This window comes from Diadema antillarum, unplaced genomic scaffold (assembly GCF_040938485.1).
Source record: "Diadema antillarum isolate AM-2024a unplaced genomic scaffold, OU_Dant_1.0 seq00000484_RagTag, whole genome shotgun sequence".
Classification (NCBI taxonomy): domain Eukaryota; kingdom Metazoa; phylum Echinodermata; class Echinoidea; order Diadematoida; family Diadematidae; genus Diadema; species Diadema antillarum.
In genome coordinates this window covers 288,845-311,056 of record NW_027271447.1, presented here as the reverse complement: position 1 = coordinate 311,056, position 22,212 = coordinate 288,845, and the positions used below count along the sequence as shown (strand labels likewise).

The 22,212-nt window shown below is 40.5% G+C and overlaps 2 protein-coding genes across 2 annotated transcripts; one reads left to right on the top strand and one right to left on the bottom strand.

Annotated features, from left to right (window-relative positions):
* Window positions 1-3,311: 3,311 nt before the first annotated feature.
* LOC139733587 (protoheme IX farnesyltransferase, mitochondrial-like) lies at window positions 3,312-9,507 on the bottom strand. The gene is made up of 6 exons (XM_071644399.1): window positions 9,404-9,507; window positions 8,171-8,495; window positions 6,743-6,867; window positions 6,063-6,133; window positions 5,316-5,548; window positions 3,312-4,847 (listed from the first exon to the last, which is right to left on the bottom strand). The coding sequence occupies exons 1-6, from the start codon at window positions 9,473-9,475 to the stop codon at window positions 4,423-4,425; spliced, it is 1,251 nt and encodes a 416-aa protein (XP_071500500.1). The 5' UTR covers window positions 9,476-9,507; the 3' UTR covers window positions 3,312-4,422.
* Window positions 9,508-10,817: 1,310 nt separating this feature from the next.
* LOC139733601 (cleavage and polyadenylation specificity factor subunit 4-like) lies at window positions 10,818-19,595 on the top strand. The gene is made up of 7 exons (XM_071644413.1): window positions 10,818-10,967; window positions 11,749-11,952; window positions 12,702-12,797; window positions 13,871-13,964; window positions 17,232-17,418; window positions 18,940-19,062; window positions 19,494-19,595. The coding sequence occupies exons 1-7, from the start codon at window positions 10,865-10,867 to the stop codon at window positions 19,593-19,595; spliced, it is 909 nt and encodes a 302-aa protein (XP_071500514.1). The 5' UTR covers window positions 10,818-10,864.
* Window positions 19,596-22,212: the final 2,617 nt, after the last annotated feature.

Genomic DNA, 22,212 nt, shown 5'->3' with positions numbered 1-22,212 from the left:
ATATCCTAACAAATATTAAAGTGTATGCATAAATGTAGATGATAATTTTGGGCCTTGAATTTCACTTCATTGTATCCAAAATTTCGCATGAACTTCTCATTATGTTGGGAGTAGAACATGAATTAGTGTAATCTTTATTCAGTGCAGGTATACATGTACAATATAATTTGTACAACCTTAAGTGATTCTTTTTCTCATCAACACAGTGAATGTTTTGTTTCTGAGTCCCTCCCTCACCCCTTTGTTATGTACTTGTAACTTGTGAGATTCAATTTCATTACCAGTGGTCTTTTCATACTTTCTGGCCCGAATTCACAAAGGTGGTACAATCTTGTCCATGGTTTAAACCATGGACAAAGACCATGGGGCGCCAAGTGTGGCATGGAATATTTCATTACGAAATCAGTCATTTCGTTGACGAAATGATTATTTTGTAATGAAATGATAATTTCGTTAAATGACTGATTTCGTAACGAAATATTCCGTGCAACACTTGGCGCCCCATGGTCTTTGTCCATGGTTTAAGCCATGGACAAAATTGTACCACCTTCGTGAATGTGGGCCTTTGTGTTCCAGCTGTACTGTCAAATGTCAGAGAAGACCATGCAATTTGTACATACTAATGTATGTGTATTTATTTATTGAAATGAGATTTGGCTGCATGCAATCACATATTAAACATATATATATATATATATATATATATATATATATGAAAAAATGTTTGTCTCAAACCATACATTTTTTGTGCATCAATGTGTACTGGTGAAACTGTTGGCTAAACTTTCAGCAATTCTCGCTTAATCAGTGTAATCTGCTTCAAACCAAATTCTTGTACCTTGCAAGAAGTTGACTTACGTCGATGTAGGGCAATTTGTCAATAAGTTGCAAAGAAGTTGACTGTATTACAGAAACAGGCTGTAATGATTATCGGAAATTGTTATCTATTGCGTAGTACATGTATTGGATGTTGGATGTGAAGTACTGTATATAATAGAAAGAAATTGAATATGGAGCCTCATAGAAATTTGGGCGCTTCGATTTGAACACATACAGGGGGTCCTTGATACATGTACAACAAGGACATAAAAATCGTGACCATTGTTGTGTACATTATAAGGTTTCTCACTACAGCAGGGTACAAAGACCAAAAAAAAAAATGTATATACATATATATATATATATATATATATATATATATATATATATATATGTAGGGAGAGAGAGAGAGAGAATTGGGACGTGCAAAATCACCTTGTTTGGTTTATACATGTACATGTACACTTTTAACTGACCTCACTATAATGAGGTTAAATTAGAGTTTCTGAACTGAGTTTTCTTCATAGTGATTGTCAACACAAATACCATAAAAGCTATAGAAAGGACAGCACACTAGAAAAGACATTTTTGGTTTTTGTAATTTTTTTTATTCAATTAAGTTATGATTTCACTTCACATGAAACATATCTCATCTTATTTACAAATATAAGAGGTGTAGTATTCAGTCGGGCTGAAATGTGTAACAAAAGTTCACAAATCAGCAACATTTTCATGTCAAGGACCAATGTGTGCGTGTTCTATTTTCCCTCAGAGTAAAACCACTGTGGACAACAACACACCATAAAAGAAAAAGTTTATAAGGACTGTGTAACCACAGAGAAAGATGCATAAATAATTCATACACAGCAAAAGGTTACCAGGAAATTCCTGGAATTTCTTTCACTTTCTTTCATTCATTTCGATGGCCCACCTAGATTTAATCTGCTTGTCATTAAAGAACCAGGTGATTGTCAACTCATGTGTACAATGTCTACAAATGGCTAGACTTTGTGCAGTCTGTTCATGCACATTCAGTCACAGTGCATGGACATTTTAAATACATAGCTGCCATGGGCAAAATTTGTTTGAAAGTCTACTGAAGAACAGTGTCACTGAGCTTCTCACTGTTGCAATCAAGATTTGACGATCAGTGTACGCACAGTCTGCAGTAAATTTCATCAGTTTCATACAGGCACAAAGCTGCTCTCTCTCTTCCACTTTTCAAAACATATGTCACCATGTCATGTGTCACGTCAATTCATGCCAAATCACCAAGAAAAAGGCTACACTAAAGTTTTAAAACTAAGAATAAAAAAAAACAACATCAAACCTGCCAATGCATTTGGACAAGTGTATACAACTGCCTCTCATAATTCAATGCCACACTATTGCACTTCTCTGCATAAAATTGTATCTAATCCAAACCTACACAGCTTTCAGAATTATCAAAATTTACAGTTCTGCATTGAAATTTTCATTTTCTAATTTTGCAGCCAGTGAAGTGGAGGTTTAACATGAAAAGGTCCATTTTAGGCTGTATGACTTGTTTTGATAATTAAGACATTTGAAAAGAATGAGGGGTGAAGGGGGGGGGGGGGTTGTGAAACAAGCAAACATTGTGTATCGTTTCTACATGTACATACTCTTGATTACAGACATCTAGCTGTTACTGCTTTCCTTAATAGGTAAGAGTACTGTATGTATCAAAACTTGATCAATCTTTGCTAATGATGAAACTGAGGAATTTCTTTTGTTGGGAATGAGGAATGAAGTTATATTTTGTATTTCATCAACTCAGTTTCTTTTTCAATGAGCTTGCATTCTATAATTAAAAGAGCACACTTACCTGAATATCATTATATCATAAAATCATATATAATATAATCAGATACAATTATGATACGGGTGCACCAACCTAAAACAGTTCAAAGACAAATTTTGAACCAGTCCTGGAAAGCCTGATTAAAAAAATCTTCCCTGAACACAATCCTCACATGAGTGCATATCAATAAAACAACATTTATAAATTACTGGTGGATTGAAGAGGTAGACAATCAAAAATCACATGGCACACACGTGTAGTTAAGCAAGGTGAGGACACATGTACCTAATCATAAACAATGGGAAGCAAAATGGATGGTACATGTGAATCGCACAATATTCTTGCATAGCTTCTAATGCCAAATTCTGATTCTACTGTGAAAGCTTACATTATGCTGATTAATCAACATGTGCACTATAATTCTTCTGGAGTGATCTTCAGTCAATGTGACCTGGAAGTATGAAATTTACACTCTATTCCTTATTTGAGGCTTCAATAAGAATATTCACCATTGGTCAAATGTGGTTGAAACAATAACACTGTTACTTACAAAATAATATAGCAACTTATAAGACAAAATATGCTCAGTCACACACAAGGAGTGAAAACTATCCTTGTTTCAATGACATAATATCAATGGCTAAAAATCTGAATACTTGAGAATTTGAGGAAAAGAAATCAATGTGAAATGATTGTCATAACTGACAGAGATACTGGTGACATAATCTTTGGTAGGTATTCATCACTTCTGGTAAGTCTCACTCGCTGTGACCACAGAACAAAACTTCACATGATAAAGTGTGTAAAGAGCTAAACTGAGAGCCCGTAAAAAATCATCAATCACAAAACCAGTGTAATTGACAGAACACTGCAGATGATAAGTGGAGAACATGTAAATGGCAGGCATCATTTATCTCCAAACTGTCTATCCAATAAATATTAACTCTGTGTGCTTCAAGTGCTAACTGGCACAGACAACCCCATAGAGTTGTACACACTCTCCAAGGTCCCTGGCATAAAGAAGGTTATACAGTGCACTCCAATTATAACGAACACGGTTACAACGAAATTTCGGTTACAACAAAACAAAAATTCAGGCTGCAACATTATCCGCTCTTTGTTTTTCATCGTTTTTTTTGTTCGGTTATAACAAAATTTTGATGTAACAAAAGAAAACTGCCAGTCCCGAGGACTTCGTTATAATGGGAGTCCACTGTAAAAGAGTGCTGCATCTCCATTTCAAATACACTGATTCAATAGTTTATAAGTTAAATTAACACATTTTGGTGGTTCTTTTGCCTCCGATGCCATAATTAAACTGCTCAAGAAATGCATGACCTCCAATGACTGCACTGCAATTAGAAAAGACATGGGTACATGCCATAGCAACATGACACAAGTGACACCCACAAAATACCGATTCTGTGTAAGTTAGAAGCAGAGGCTTCTGCCACTGTTATGGTACCTGGCTATGACTTTCAGCTGAGGAGACGATGCCCTGATATATTGGCCTCGATTCTCCTACTGCAGGCTCTATGAGAATAATTCAACATGCCTGTTGACAAAAGCAGAACCCACATGAGCCATAATTCTCTTGTCCCACGTGTGGTAGCATTTTGGTTAAATCACTGAGGTAAAAAGCTTAAGCCGCAAGGACACAAAAAGCCTCAGGTGACATCGTACCAAACTGGGGCACATTTGCACAATATTGGCACTGTGCACACTTAATATTCTCTCCATGATACCTTTCTCGACAATTCCTATCACAAGTGCTACCGGCATTAGCTTGCCACCAGCGCTCCCTCTGGGAGAGCCGGCCTCTTGTCCTTGTCGTACAAGTCCTTCTTGCTGATCAGGAGCAACAGCATGAGCAGAGGCAGGTGGAGGAGGGTGCACTTGAATAGCTGCCTGGCAGACTTGCTGTCGGCGTTCTTGTAGAACTTCCACCCAAGGTATGTCAGCCACAGGTTCAGGGGCAGGGAGTCCAGGGCAAACGTCCACGTGGTGAGGTCAAAGACAGGCGCCAGGGTGCTGAGCGCAATCATGCCCAGGCAGTGGCGCAGCGCCACCCGCCGGCACAGGCCTGGATCCGTGGTGGCCATCATGCAGTAACCGCCACGGGAGTAGTCACTGCGGAGGTTCCAGCTGAGGGCGTTGAAGTGGGGGAACTGCCAGCAGTAGAGGTAACCAGCCATGAGTAAGGCACCTAGAAGATCCAAAATGGTGTGGACAAGATCACTCTCACTATGGAGCAGAACATCAATATTCTTGCACATTCTCAAAACTGGTGAAAGACGGCTAATGTTGTCCCCCTGCTGGAGAATCCTCATTTCCTCCCAATGTATATGACAAATGAATATTGATTTAGGAATCGGTTCTTGAGCATTGTATATGAAATTCTTCTGTCGAGATGTTTTCATTGTAACTGATTGACAAATTGCCCTTCATTGACGTAAATAAGCAATGAATTGATCAGTGTTTTAGTTGTAGCCATGATAAAAAATCATGGGTGTACATAGTCGAGCAGGATTCGAATGATGCAAAGGACATGGCACGTAGAGGGCTGCCAAAAATGGAGAGACAAGACAAAATGAAAAACTTTGCCTCTTCCAAGCTCTTATCTGCTTGGCCTCTTCACGAATCTGATTACTATAAGGTCATCGCAAGAACTTACCAGGTCCAAGAGTTCCGCAGGAGGCTGCCCAGCCGATGGCCGGAGGAAGAGCACCGACCACCGCCCCAACCCATGTGTTCATGATGCTCAACCTCTTCAAGGGGGTGTATGCCAACACATAGAGGGCCCAGGAAGACCCAGCAATGGCCGCAGACAGGGGATTCACCAGACCACCAAGGATGGCCACACCAGACACACCCACAAATGATGCGAAAGACATGGCATGTAGAGGGCTGCCAAACATGGAGAGACGAGACAAAATAAAACAACTTTGCCTCTTCCAATCCATTCATTCTTACATGCATGAGGAATTCATTGTATTTTGATCAACCATTCAAATAAACTATGCATTCAACAAATTCACATTCAATCTGGATCGCAATCAATATGTGTATGATGCAAATTGCTACGATTTGGATAAACATGTATTGATTTACTTTGGATGGAAAATGCTACCATGTCATGATATTTTCCTTTTTCAAAAGGCACAGGAAATGTGAAAATACTACTGAAATGACTACAATGGACAGAAAAGGTTTCTCAATGAGAACAAATGAATCGAACTATATACAGTGTTTAATCAGGCATACATACGGTCATTGTAATACAAAGAACAAATATTCTGTAGTCAACGAAAGGCCGTAGATAATCAAAGTAGATGGTGAAACAAGGATAAAACATCAGAATTCAACTAAGATATTAAAAAGGCTCTTGGGTGAAAGTCTGCGGGAGGAAAAAAATACATACCTTATCAAGCCCCTGACTAGCACACGATTCCTTGTGCGAGCCATCTGTGAATCATATGGCACCTCACAAAACTGTGGGAGCAAACAAATAAAGATCATTACTGACAGATTTCCTTTAAAGTCTATTTAAAAGCACACACACACACACACACACACAAATCATACGGATAAGCTTGGAAGAACTTGTTGATGTCCATAAAAGATACAACCCTCAAGTAAAGCAAAAATTATACCAATCTTACTTCTCTCAGCATATTCATTGCAAATAAGTAAACACATTACAGATTGTCTGGGATTTATTGCAGACAAACCACCTATAAGCAGATTAAATAGAGACCACCTCTCTTAATCACAAGAAGAAATAGGAAGATAAAGAAGATACATGAGAGAAGATGGGAATCATAATACAGCTGTATAATGAAGTTAACACAAACACAAGTTTTTCTAATTATCAGAGCCATCTACTCAGTAATTATAAGCAACCATGATGTTCATGTTGATCAATCAATCTAAATTGTATGCAGACGTGTATGAAGGTATGAACACACACATCTAGTCCATGTGACATTATCAAAGTACAAATAAAATAGGGTTTAGAATGGAGACAAAGTTCTCGCTCACTTTCGTGATGGTACACACCATGGAGCTTGTGTTTGAAGCTCCTTGTACACACACACTCACCTGATTTACTGTGTTGGCTGAGCAGGAGGCAAGGAATGTCCCAAGGCCCATGAGAGCACAGGTGGCTGGATCAAACACACCCGGAGCCATGCCGTAGCCTGCCAGGGCAGATATCACTACAAGACCTGCAAAAGAGACACCAAGCAAAAATAAACCTGGAGGAATTTGAGGCATGCTCACCAATTTTTCCCCAGCTAAAGGCACTTTATAGATTTTTTTTTTTAAATTTTGTGCCACTTATACCAAAACATCAGTTGACGTTAACTTTATTTTCATTCAGGATATCGTAGTGCTAGTTCAAATAATGCCTTCACACATCTAGCACAGCAAGGCGTGATAACGCTCTCCAGTTCACTTGATCACTAGTACAGTTGAACCTCTCGTATCCGGACAAGTCGGGACCGGGGCTCATCCGGATAAGGGATTTGGCCGGATACGGGAGACTCAATGCTTTATACATACATAAACATACACATGTACTGATGTAGCCCATTGTAGTACCACATGTAGTAATGTGTATACTGCAACCTTTTCATTGTTACACTCAGTAACAGACCCCAAAATAGAGGTTCGTGTTTGCAAGAATGAAATCATTTTTTAAAATAAATTCTTGGGATGATTTACCTAAATAATTATTAAGAAATGTATCAAGTAGATCTTGAAAATAAACAGTACGAGTCGACGAAACTACGCTTCAAAATTCGATCATCACGGCTCGGCAAAGTCGACTGTAGGTCGCCATTGTTAGATGGTCTCCCTCTCTCTCTCTTAGTGTATGCACTGTGTGTGAACAATTTTTGAGTGTTCAATATCATTTGTTGCTCAGCCAATGACTCGAAACAATGCATGTCTATCTAGTCATATCGACGGCTGTGTATGGACCTATATGTGGCAATGCGATATGAGAGGACTCGAGCGCATAATCTGTCCATGTTCTTGCAATGATTTGGGGATGTTTAGGGATGTTAAAATGTCTGAAGGTAGCAATTTGGAAGAAAATTTGATGTAATGTATGTTAATCATGTTGGAAGTAATGTGTAATTCATGTGTGTTTGTGTAGGATTTCTCAAGGAGTTGGGAATCCCCCTCTCCTCCCGTAATTAAAAAAAAAAAATCACGGGGAGATTGCGTCCGGATAATAGAGAGATCCGGATAAAGGGAGGCCGGATAAGAGAGGTTTAACTGTACATTGAAAGAACAGCAAACCTACAGTTTGTAATTCAAGAAATATCTGCTGGATAGCACATAATACTGGAGATTGTGTTGTGTGTTGTGACAGCAGCAACATGAATGTTGTTCTGATCAATTTATCAAATGATTTTGACAATATAAATCAAAGCAGGCACAAGAACCTTGGAACTGAGAAACTTCACACTGATATATATGAGAACATGAAATGAATGATAAAACATGAAACGAATAAGAAACCTGTTAATCTGCTCTTTGAAAGCTCCATATAGATTGAGGGCAGTTCAGATAGCGCGACGCTTTGCTCCCGCCACCTGATCTCCTGGACGATCACTTCCTCGTCAACCTTGTTCCCATCCTTGGGCTCAATTGGACAGGGTGCAACCTGGTCGACTGCACTCTGAATGGCCTTCTCCACCCGCTCATTGAGCCCGGACGAGAGAATGTCGGAAGGTTCTAAAGGTGCCGACAGCTCCTCTACGTGGTGGTCAGTTCTCGTGGTGGTTTCATGGTGTGGTTGGTGTCTCTGACTGTGAGTGGTGGTTGTGGACAACTTTTTCTGAACCTGACATCAAAAGTACACAGATCCATTACAAAAGGTGCATACAAGCACACAGTATAGTAACAACAGAATACATCACAATATACATGTATGTTGTGACCGAGTGGTACTCTTTCGAAAGAATTCATCTTGCTTAGGAGAAATGTTGTGACACCTTGGAATATCTTTGGCAATGTTAGGATTTATGCTGGCAAGCCCATTCTTCTTGTTAACATGCATCCGTATAATTTACAATTATTTGAATGTTTGGAGAATGCTGAGTGTAGTATTGTTCACTGTAGGCAATGCACCAATTCTAGGCAAGCCTATAATGGTTTTGTATCTAATTGCCACGGCCAGTTAACAGTGGTTTGGTTGATGATAAAATTCAATTGTACAAAGGCCTTTGGTTTTGCAGTATAATGCCCTGAAAAATCAAAAGGATTTGTTGAAAGTTGGAAAATGACCTGTCTGGAGTTTAGTCGTTCTGTTTGATGTTGGTTCTGACCTTAGCAGTCAAGGTATCATGCTATGTGACTAGGCCTTGCCTCTTCTGGCCTTTTCTTGTAGATTGTGGTGGCATAGATAGGTACTTTACTTACATAGTACTCCGAATAATTTGTTAAACATTTTATACAGGAAGTATTTGTGGGCAAAGAGCAGGACTGAACAGGGAACTGAGGTAATGAACATCATAAAGTGGATTTACAAAGAGACATGCTGAAATCTTTAATTACATCCTCTCTATCACGGTGATATATACATGTACAAACACAGCTACATCTCTCCAAAGAAATCAGTTAAGATAACATCATCTTTAGATTAGTACTTAAAAAAATAACTTGCAAAAGATTTCTTTAATCATAAAAGAAAAGCACGCAATTTTAGTCAGGCTACGACTGACAAGGTTACACCTTATGTGTGCGATTTACCTGAATGAAACATGGAGATACACAGGGAAGCAGCCACTTCTGTTGATGTTTAAAACTGCATAAATGCTTCATCAATGACAAGCACAGCTTGCTATTGAGCTGGCCTGCTGCCATGGCCTACATAGAAAAACATGAATGAATATATGGTAGGTTGCAAGATATAGGAGAACAAGTTCAACATAATACATGTGTGGATTCATGAGTGAATGTAGCAATAAGAGTAGAACACATCTTTGAAAGCCTGAAGAAATTTTCCTTTACGCATGTATTGTAACATCACAAATGGTTAGCAGTCTTTTCAAACAGTGATGAGTCACTGAAACGTAAAAATGCATAACTTTTGAACAATTTGTCCGGTTTTCCTCAAACTTTCACCGTTTTCTACTAATCAATATTGCTGAACTCATTCAATCCATACATATATATGAAGGTAAACTTGTCCTTTAAATACTGTTTCTTCTTTATACACAGTTACATGATACAGCTGATGGACATATACACGTGAATCAACATGCACAGCAGTTTCTGATTCTGTCACTAGATGCATCATCTTCTTGTAGATATCTATTCCAATCCTTTTATTTTCAATTCTGAGAATCTGAGTCTAGAATCTAGTCTACCATCCCCGACCGGCGACCATGACTTTCGGTCAATACTTAACTTCCTAAGATTAAGAATAAAGTTTACTAGCTAGTTACACTTACAGTACTGTAGCAGTTAGACCAGCAGTACATGTACTAACACTCACACAGTTAGGCTACCACGTTTACCAGCTATGAAGTATTACAATACTTCATGTACCACACACAGTGATGAAGGCATTAAACATTCCCTCATCTTTTAGTCATACATTGCATGTCCTGTTCAGAAGTCGTATCCCACGACGAAACAGGCAAGAGCAAGCAAGCCTCGTTTGATACACTCACACAGCAAATTTTTGCTTGTATGGGACTACTGTAACCACTGTAGTACTGTAGTGTATGATCTAACGTGAACAATGCAAAAGCTATCTTCCTCCGGATACTAATAACACAATCTTTCAGTCACATGCAAAGACATGTTTCCCTCTTAAATTACACATATACACATCACATAAATATCTACCGCATAATTCTTTTCGTTGCTCGGCTAGTTGGACGGTTGCATGGTGACGTTATCACATTTTCTTCCCACTTTCTTTGCTTTCTTTGCGCCGGTTCGGAAATCTTACACAACCGGGGTTTTACACGTAATCATATCGTATATTGATATCACACGGCATTCGCGTTGCACGTTGACCGGCGATCGCATGCTAGCCATGCAATGCCGGACAATCTCGTCTCGCGACTTTCGAGGTGAGATTTGATTCCATTATCATCAAGCAACAGCAACGATAGGACTTCGACTGGTGTGGAAAATCTGAGTTGGAAGCGTCTTGTTTCATCAGGTATCGGCCCGCTGGACACGCTTCATCTAATAAAAATGCAGAATATCGTAGCAAATGTCGAAAATATCAAGTTCGATATTGAAGCTGCTGTGGAAATGCAGCATGGAACACTGCCGCTACCATTCCATGGCATGGACAGTAAGTTTCCTTACACTATATGTTGCCACTTCATGTCGTATCAGTAGTAGTCCCATGCGTTGCTGCCAATGTTGTCAATGCTGCATGCTGTCATGTATCTTCCATGTCCGGACTAGAGTGTTTTAACTTCTTTTTTTTTTCCAAATTATCTTTAGACAATTGATAGCAGTACAGATAAATGCATACTATGATTCCGAGAAATCGACACGGTAAATGTTCAGTTTATAACTATTCATTGTCCATTGATAAAAGCATTTACTAGTAAACCTACACTGGTCACACACACCCTAACCGCAGCAGCGACCCCATACGGACAAATACGTACCGTAAAGGGCTGTTGCTGTGTTACAGCGCCCCGCGACGGGGTTACACACACCCATGCATACCCACCACGGCACAACGCCACAAGATGTCAATTCTGATTTAGAAACCTCTAGAACGCCGTTAGACACTGATGATCATGACAATTTTCAAACAATCATACAATCGTACATTCAAGGCAATGCATCCAGATCCAGATCCAGACATGTATATTTCATTTTCACTCTGGATGACAGATGCACATATAATTGGCATCTGAAGTAGATTGAAATAATTAGATCAATGTCATGAATCTTTATTGAAGTGAGATTGTCATGATATTCTGATATTTTCATTATTAAGTGTGTATATTATTATAAATAGTATCCAACTCATCTTGTTTCTGTTGTGATTAATTTTGGGGGATTAAGACAACTTGTCCCAAGGTTTCTCATTTAAGTTGCATGTGATTTCCCTGCAGAATCCAACTCTGCAGTGTGCCAGTTCTTCAAAAATCACTCCTGTGTGAAGGCTGCCCTCTGCCCATTCCGACATGTCAAAGGTGACAAGGCAGTCGTGTGCAAGCATTGGCTCAGAGGTCTGTGCAAGAAGGGAGACGAGTGTGAATTCTTGCATCAGTTTGACATGCAGAAGATGCCAGAATGTTTTTTCTTTGCAAAATTTGGTAAGTCTCTTCTATTCCCTTCCTAATTCTGACCAAGATTTTGATTTCAGATGCCCCCATGACCCCACATTGCTTACCCACTCAAATAAGTTGTTAGTTTTGGTCAACGCTGCAGCTTGCTCCATGCTGTGATATCATATTGTACAATCTAGTTTGAGGATGATAAATTCTTAAATTTAGATAGCGATGATACATGAATAGTTTCAAGTCTAACCTAGAGAGGTTCTGGAGTCAAGACAAGAACAAATACAACCCCGATGGGATATTTTTTTTCCCATGTTATACTGCACATGTTTACTATATGCGTGGAAACTACAAAAAGGATTTCACAGCAATGACTATCCCAGTGACCTGCCAATTTTCTTTGTGCGTAACTTGCTTTTTCATATGCCCATGCAAATGAACCTCTAGATATTTTCATGATGCATAATAATATACATGTTTGTGTAAATGTATTCAAGATTTAGACTGATTATGAGAAATAGGAATAGCTGCAGATCTACCACTTTGGCTGTAACATTGTAAAGTCAACTTCATATATGTTAAATTAATCTCGATAGACATAAAGAAAAAAACATGAAATATTGTGGTAGAGTTGCAGTCTTGCAGAGGGGACTGTTACGTGTCTTTGATGTAGGCAGTATTTTATCAACATGTCATTTGTGTGATTCTTTTCCATTTTGGTCTTTTCCTTACTTGACTGTTTTTATCAATGACTGCTAAGAAGAGTTATCTTCTATCCATTTCAGGTATGTGTAGCAACAAAGATTGTCCTTTCCTCCACATTGATCCTGACAGTAAGATGAAAGACTGTCCTTGGTATGACAGAGGCTTCTGCAAACATGGTAAGGATAGCTAAATCAAGTGTAGTGCAGTGAGGGAGAAGTATATGATGGACCCCGTTTACAGTGCGGGGCCGGGCCAAGCCGCGGCCAAGCCGCGGCTGAGCCCAGCCTCAATTGCGAGGCCGGGCCCGGCAATTTTGTCCGTTTACACTGCTGGGCTTGGCCGCGCTTTTGATTCAAACCTTTCAGTATGTCGTAGTGGCGCTCTGCTTGTAAACAAATGCAATTTGGTATTGTCTGGTTTTCAGACCCTTTGCCAAATGAATTCTGTGGCGACGAAGTCGTCGTTCAGGCAAAGGCCTTGGCCGAAGGAAAAAATCCTTTGCAGGACAAAACAACCTTAAACTATACTAGTTTTCGACGTTGAGGGGGTTAATATCCTGAACAGCGAAATAGTACAGGCAGAGGGTTTGGAAACCAGACTAAAATTGGCCGCGCATTTGGCCCAGTTTACGTTTACACTGAGAAAAGCCCGGGCTCGGCCACGGCCGAGACCACCTCCAGAGCGAGGCCAAATGCGAGGCCAATTTTGGCCTCGCATTTGGCCTTTTGCGCGTTTACACTGAAGCAGGGCTGGACCGAGCCTCGCACTGTAAACGGGGTCTAACCTGTTCTCCTTTGGTAAAAAGGAAGCAAGTAACAATAATCCAAATCTTAGTTGATAGCATTTTTTGGGTGGACTTTTACATGTTCTACATGGATGGAAAATTTTGATTTGAAACACCTACCCTATTGACTCGTTTAGTCCGAGCCCAAGTATACTTGGGCAAGTGACTATGGGAAATGCATGTTGTACCAAAATCGGTCCGTTCTTATCTGGTTAACAGTTGTTTAAGTCTAAACCCCAAATTGTACTAATGTCAATTTAGCAATATTAGCGGCAGATAGATGTTTTTCTCATTCATAGGAACTCACATTTTTGTCACTTCCGTCCATTTGCCAAAGTAAGGCATAATGGACTTGTTTGAGTTTGGGTGAAATAACCCTTCTTCTTGTAGAGCATGAATACTCTTAAGTGAAGTTCTTTATCGCAGTCTAATGTCACTTCATTTGTGTTCAATGACCTTTTGCAGGACCTAGCTGTAAGAATCGCCATGTAAGGAGAATCTATTGCCCCAACTTTTTGCTGGGTTTCTGCTTGGATGGGAAGAGCTGTAAATTTGTCCAGTGAGTATGAAATTTGTGAGAAGCAGGGCTGCTGCTGCAGTTTTGTTTTCTTCTTTTGACTTGCTAATTATGCTTGAATTATTAGGCCAGTCTTGTGAAATGCAACCTCTGGAGATATGGCTGGAAAAAAATAAAAATTGTGCCACATCTTATTTACCGAAGCAGAAAGACAGTCCACCATAGTGTTAACGCCATGCCGTCCATTATCGGGTGTCAGCATGAAACCATATTTCAATTTTCTTTTTGTCATGATATTCAAACCACAATCAAATTGCAACTTATTGACAAATTGCCTTCATTTATATAAAATAGGTAATTACAGACAACTCCTGTAATAAAGTCCTCAGGACCAGCAGTTTTCTTTTGGTATATTGAAATTTCATTACAGCCAAACAGTAAACTACATAAAATATGAATACAATTTTGGGACTTCAATTTTTACATTGCTGTAATGAGAATTTGGTCATAACCATGTTTGTTACAACAGGAGTGCACTGTATTGGGTGTTAAGAGTAATAACTGTAGTCATGATAAAAAAAGTGGGCATACCATACTCTGGTTGGGTTCAAACCCACCACCTCCTGATTGCTAGACAGGCGTCATATCCACCAGACTACATGTACTACTTTTCCTTCTGATAGCCAGTGATGGTTCGTATTCTATATAGCAGGGGTTACTTTTTCTTTATTCAAATTAATGATTCTTGTGTCCACTTGTCTTTATTGCAACTGATTGACAAATTGCCCTACTTTGATGTGAATAGTTGATGCTTTAAAAAAAGAATAATGATTCTCAGTGAATAATCGGTGCTTACTTACGTTAATGAAGGGCAATTTGTTATTGAACAGTTGCAATGAAAATAACTTGATGCAAGAATAATTGATTAGAATACACAAACAAATTGTGTGGTTTTTAGCTCACCTGAGCCAAAGGCTCAAGTGAGCTATTGCGATCGCCCTTCGTCCGGCGTCCGTCGTGCGTCGTGCGTCGTCCGTCGTCCGTCGTCCGTCGTCCGTCGTGCGTCGTGCGTAAACTTTTTACATTTTCATCTTCTTCTTGAAAACCCCAAGACCGATTTTCATCAAACTTGGCAGGTAGCATCCCTAGGGGGTTAGGAACTCAATTTGTTAAAATGGGCACCATGCCCCACCCAGGGGGCACCCAGGGGGGCCCAAACCCCAAAAAATTAAGGAATCTGTAAAAATCTTCTTCTCTAGAACCAGAAGTGATAGAGCTAAGTTAATACTATGAGTTAGTACATTGATGACTGTAGTTTCAAGTTTGTTCATGGCAGAATCAGGGGTGCCCCCCTTGGGACCCAGGGGAGGGGGGTGGGGAGGGGTTCTAATGGGGCCTAAATTGTACATTTTCATCTTCTTCTTAAGAATCCCATGACCCATTTTCACCAAACTTGGCAGGTAGCATCCCTAGGGGGTTAGGAACTCAATTTGTTAAAATGGGCACCATGCCCCACCCAGGGGGCCCCCAGGGGGGCCCAAACCCCCCAAAATTAAGGAATCTGTAAAAATCTTCTTCTCTAGAACCAGAAGTGATAGAGCTAAGTTAATACTATGAGTTAGTACATTGATGACTGTAGTTTCAAGTTTGTTCATGGCAGAATCAGGGGTGCCCCCCTTGGGACCCAGGGGAGGGGGGTGGGGAGGGGTTCTAATGGGGCCTAAATTGTACATTTTCATCTTCTTCTTAAGAATCCCATGACCCATTTTCACCAAACTTGGCAGGTAGCATCCCTAGGGGGTTAGGAACTCAATTTGTTAAAATGGGCACCATGCCCCACCCAGGGGGTCCCCAGGGGGGCCCAAACCCCCCAAAATTAAGGAATCTGTAAAAATCTTCTTCTCTAGAACCAGACGTGATAGAGCTAAGTTAATACTATGAGTTAGTACATTGATGACTGTAGTTTCAAGTTTGTTCATGGCAGAATCAGGGGTGCCCCCCTTGGGACCCAGGGGAGGGGGGTGGGGAGGGGTTCTAATGGGGCCTAAATTGTACATTTTCATCTTCTTCTTAAGAATCCCATGACCCATTTTCACCAAACTTGGCAGGTAGCATCCCTAAGGGGTTAGGATCTCAATTTGTTAAAATGGGCACCATGCCCCACCCAGGGGGCCCCCGGGGGGCCCACACCCCCAAAATGAAGGAATCTTTTAAAATCTTCTCTAGTATCAGAAGTTATAGAGCTAAGATAATACTATGAGTGAGTACATTAATGACTGTAGTTTCAAGTTTGTTCATAGGAGATCCAGGGGTGCCCCTCGGGGAGGGGGGGGGGGGGGGGTGGGGTGGTTGGGAAGGTCCAAATGGGGGCCTAAATTGTACATTTTCATCTTCTTCCTGAAAACCTCATGATGGATTTTCATCAAACTTGGCAAGTAGCATCCCTAGGGGATCAGGATCACAATTTATCAAAATGAGCACCATGCCCCACCCAGAGGGCCCCAGGGGGCCCCAATCCCCCCAAATTAAGGAATCTTTAAAAAAATAGGACCTTATTGTACATTGTCATCTTCTACTTGAGAGTGCCTGGTCAAATTTTGGTAGAGCTGTGAATAATTTAGATTAGTGACTGCGTGAAAGGTGAACTTGCGATACTCAGGTGAGCGCTAGACCCGCGGGTCTCTTGTTTATATTTTTTTACACAAATCTGTCACCTGACACATATGTCACACAATTACATGTACATGCTCACGAGTGTAGCGCACTTCTGTTTGGGCAATCTCGTCTAGCTCACTTATATACAAGCACACACCAAAAGCTGACACATCCTAGCACACACAGTTTTCACTTTACTTTCTTTCACCATACTTTACACACTGGTATGCTAAAATGTTACTAAAGGAATTTACCGTATATGTACAAAGGTTTTGAATGCATCAGATAAGAAGAGTATATACAGTGGACTCCTGTTATAACGAAGTCCTCGGGACTGGCATTTTTCTTTCGTTATATCGAAATTTAGTTATATCAACAAATAAACAATTAAAAACATAGGGAGAATAGTGTCGCAGCCTAAATTTTTGTGTTGTTGTAACTAGAATTTTGTTTTAACCGTGTTTGTTATAACGGGAGTGCACTGTATTAGAAATGTTTGTCTTTGAAGCAGTACAATGACGTGAAAAAGGTGATGATATTTCCCTTCCAACTGCTTGTAAAGCTATGGTAGGAAGGTAGAGATATCATGTGTGATACTGTACTCTGTTCTTGTAAGTATGAGCAAGTTCTGGCCTTCTTTCTGTGCTTTCATAGCCCGACCTTTGACCTCCCCATGCCTGGTGACATGAAGGATGTGGGGTCAAAGAAACTGACCTGTCACAGCTGTGGTGAGCCAGGCCATAAAGCCATCCACTGTCCCAAGTACACCGGGCAGTTTGGACAGACCTACCAGACCGCTGGCCCACCAACAGCCTTCAGCCAAAAGCAAGCTGCCGAAAGGGTGAGTTAAAACCTGATGAGAATACATAGTTGAGGAGTTCATGTACACTGAAAGGTGCATCTCTTATGAAGGAACAGACAGTAGAGTGTCTTTGAAAACAGATGATGCAAAGAGAGAAATTCAGAAGCCTGCCCTCGCTTGAGAACAAAGAATCATGGTTTCACCGGGAGTCTTTTTTTTTTTGCCATACCAAAAGTCCACCACCTAGGAAATGATTGTCAATCATTCACATGGACCCTGATTGATATACCTATGGTGTTTTAAATGTACAGGGGAAACTCGGTATAGCGAACACTGCTATAACGAGATATCGGTTATTACGAGGAAATTTTCCCGGTCCCAAATTTCCTTCCACACAAGTCTATGTAAAATGCTACTCTTATAGCGAGATCGGCTATAACGAAATAACTGCTATAACGAGATAAATTTTGTGATTTCCAAACAAAGAAAAACATAGCCAATCAAACCTGATATAGCGAGGTAAAGCAAAATGTCTTCGGGTAAAGCTTTACTTCGCCTGTGCTATCATGTTCCGAGATTGTAAAGCTCGATGCGCCAAAAACTGTCTTGTACACACATATTTTCTTCAGTTCACTCTACAGCTAGCACTGCATACGTGTATGTGTGTGTGTAGGCGCACTGATACATGCAGAAAATGTGGTGGGACGGCCGTATACATGACATCATCATGACGTTTAGCAAGTGTGAGGCAATCTGATGCTGTGATTGGCTTTCTACGTAGGGAATTCCCCATCTTCACACACACGCAGTCATAATATACATACAGAATGTGTCACACACACACACACACAGCATTGTGCAGACCATATTCAAGCTTTCCACACACAACACACACCCATACTGTAACCACACACCAATCCACAGACGATCTTCACACAATCGCAAGCTATTTAGATTTACAAATTCAAACATCTACAATTGATAAGAAAAACATTCTTGATATCGGATTTCATTGGCGAAAAGACATCTTCTTACCCATAAAGGTGAGTAATTACCTCACACACATTACCAAGTTATCAGTATTGATTGAAAGATGATGGGTAGTCCCACATGTGCAAATTAATGTCTTTATGTTATGCTTTCTTTTATGCCTACTGATATAACGAGATATCGGCTATAACGAGGAAAACGACTCGGTCCCGACCATCTCGTTATATCGAGTTTCCACTGTACCTGAAACAGGAAGTTTTATCATGAAACAGAGATGATGTAGCAGTCTTGCAAAGTTCTGAAGTGTAACCACATGTTCCAAATGAAGGTATACTTTTACAGTGCATAAATATAAGCCCAATGTTTCACAGTGATAAACTCGTTGGTTGAATGTCTTGTGTCTGTAGTTTTTAGTGCGATGTGTCTCTTTTGATCTGTGACTGTACCAAAGTTTAGAGTGCCATATTGAAAGCTCTGTTAGTATTGGGTTATTATGCACCCTCATTGATGTATGATATTGGAGCAACCTATGTTACATGGCAATATCTGTTTCACCATTACCTTCTTCAGCAAAATCAGGGCATCCGCGTGTTAGGCAATGCCGACACAAACTCCCAGACCAATCCGGAGCATCATCAACGAAGGCCCATGGGAAGGGGTCAGAGGTCATTAGAAAATGTCACATGTTTCAAGGTAAGTCAGGTGACCACCTGAATAGCAGTGCCTCCCTTGACTATCAAATAGACCAGTAAAAGCTCTTCAGGTTCTTTTTTTTTTTTGTGATTCTTAGCACTGATTGAAGGAGTGAAAGGAACTGTTTGTGAAGGAATGCATCACCTTAATCATGGTTTTCATGTGTGGCATCCTATCCAAGTTACATGAGACTGTTTTGTAGTGAGTATGCAATTCTGATGATTTGTCTTTTTATGAATAAGCAAATTGGAAATGTAAGCATTTGATGGTTTCACCTAGTGTACATGCAATACACAGGACAATTCATAAATGAGGAAAAATAAGATGGCAGATTATTTGAAAAGAGCAGTAAAGTAAGAGTCTACTATTTAACATGATCTAAATGTGATTTTGAAGACTATTATTCTCTGTGCTTCTTTTGCCCCCATCAGTGCGGAGAGAAAGGACACTTTGCCAACCACTGTCCAAAGGGTCATCTGGCATTCCTCAGCAATGCCCTTGGTGGAACCCACAGCCAACACCACAACTCTTGATCTCTGCGGTCAATAACTGCGCTTTGCGATAAGCGACTAGAGACAATGGAGATGCGGGAATCATGAAAGCCCCGCCGTTTCTGTCATCATTAAAGCTACGCGTCTTCGGAATGGGATGACAGTATGGATGTGCAAGAGGAGAAGTCGAGATAGGATCGTGACTTTTAATCTCTTTGTGGAGCCCAATGACGATTGTGCTCAAAATTGTTGTGAATTCTTGCTGGAAGCACAAGGACGGTCAGCAGGACTGTTGTGGTATTCTCAAAGGAGATTCTGATTGATGTTGTCCTCTAAAAAACCTCCCCTTCCCCTCCCCCCCTTCCCCTCCCCTCCCTTCCTCTCCCCTTCCCCTCCCCTCCCTCCCCCTCCCCTTCCCTTCCTCTCTACCTCTTCATCACCTCCCTGGTGCCTTTCCCCCCTCTCACCTTTCCACTCCCCTCCTCTTCCTTTCCCCTCCCCTCCCCTCCATTTCCCTTTCCCTCCCCTTTTCGCTCCCCTCCCGATTCCCCTCCAACTCTACATCCCCTCCTATAATCTTACCCCTCACCTCCTTACCTATTCCCCTTTTCAACCCCGCCCTTTCCTTTGGAGTAGATACACTATGATGCTGTGCATTGATAATTAAGAACAGAGGGCAGTTGTACCTGTAATGTTACTGATTGTCCTGAAGCACACAACTTCCATCTGTCGGGAGATGTCTACAATTCTCAATTCACAAAGTGGGATCAAGGAGATGACAAAGTCTGAATATCAGGATCCCGTTTAAGGATCACCACAGTTCACCTACCTGTTCATTGGCAGCAGTGACCTGACATAGATTTGTTGAAGCGTTAGCAGAGACTTCTGTGACTAGACTCGGTGGTTCTTTGATTTAAACAGTGCTCAAATCTGGTACTGTATACGCTATAATTTTCGCGTACGTAAATTTTCGCGAATTGCCGCTCTCACACATTTTCGCGAGTGGTTAAATTCGCGATTAGGGGACCAGAGAAAATATGAAGTGGCAAAGAAAGTGTGAATTTTCAACTTACAGCAAATAAGAATGATACTACACTGTAGTTATATACTGCATGAAAGTTATATGCTGCATGAAAAAAACTTACCAAACTCTGCGAACTAGTAAGTTAGAATTCAACATTTTTGAAGTGGCTAAGTCCATCGCGCTAGATTTCTGACGAGTGGTCCCCTTGCGATAATGGATTGGCTCTCTACAGTATTCGTAAGTAGATGTGGACGTATGTACGTAAACAAGCTTAGCCAGTATGGTCTGTTCGGTAAGCCATGACATGGTATACTAGTACTGAAATGTTCATATCACCAAGGCAAGGGATTCATTTTGGAAGGTAATATTTTCGCGTGTTGTTAATTTCGCGAATAGCTCCCGACTCGCGAAATTTGTGAAAATAAAACCCCCGCGAAATATATAGCGTATACAGTACCTGATGACTTCAGGAACTTGTTTCTGTTTCCCTTGTTAATACTTGGAGAGCAATCAGGAAATACACAAATGTATGGACTGGAGAACTGAAGCACTTACATATTATGTAGATCCTGTTGGTTACTGGCAGAATCCTTGCTGCCTGGGCAGAGGTTTTCAGTTCCTCTGCACTGGCAAAAACAAAACGGATACCAGGCCTCTGAATGTAACTTTACAATTATTTGCAAAAGGGTGTCACAGTTTGCTCCATTACACGTTGCCAACATGGAATGACATATTGCCTAACAGTTGGCAGCCATGTTATATGCAAGGTGACTCTGAAATCACTGACAGCATGGTGTGGAGGATTCGTTCAGGATATTTGCCGCTCGTAGAAGTGGCACCTTCCATCCTCCTTGAATGTGGATGGAGAAAACATTGCTCCCCACTCTGCCTTGCTGACACATTCCTATCATTTTGAGCATCGAACGCAGGCAGGTGCTGTGAAGGCTAGTCATGTTACTACAATTATTGTTTGTTTGTTTGTTGTTTTTTGCTTTTCTCCATCATTTTACTGCTTAAAACAAAACATATGGGATAGGAAATCATTTCTTATGCTGTAACCCAGCACAATGTCATTTGTTTTTGTGCAACCAATGCTGACACAAACAATGTAATTTTGATTTTGTTCTGCGGCAGTAGAAATATGCAAATAGACAATTAGATGAAAATAAATGAATAAAGAATTTCAAAATAAACAATGATGCAAACTGCATTGGAGCAGAGTCACAATGGTGTCATGCACTCCAGCAAATGTTTTGCCTGTTTAGGTGTATTTTTAAATCTTGTGACTATCCAAAGCAAACCTAGGTACATTTGACCAAATTATCCACATTTTGGCATCAGGTATAATGCCACACACTCACTCAGGATTACAGCACAGTTTCAAGATAGTTGAAGTACAGATGTATTACATTAAATATTTTTATGTCACATCCAAAACTTCAATTTGTCTGTGGTAATTTCAAAATCTAAATTCAGAAAATTCTGTCAGGTGTGAATGTAGTGACCAAAGCAAGGTGCCAAAATTCAAACCACTGCAGCTTTTCATCTGAGGTTTGTTGAAGCATTTCAGGGGTCAGGTGTGTGCACATGTTCACACTACTTTTCACCTCTACTGTGGTAGGACTATAATTTCTA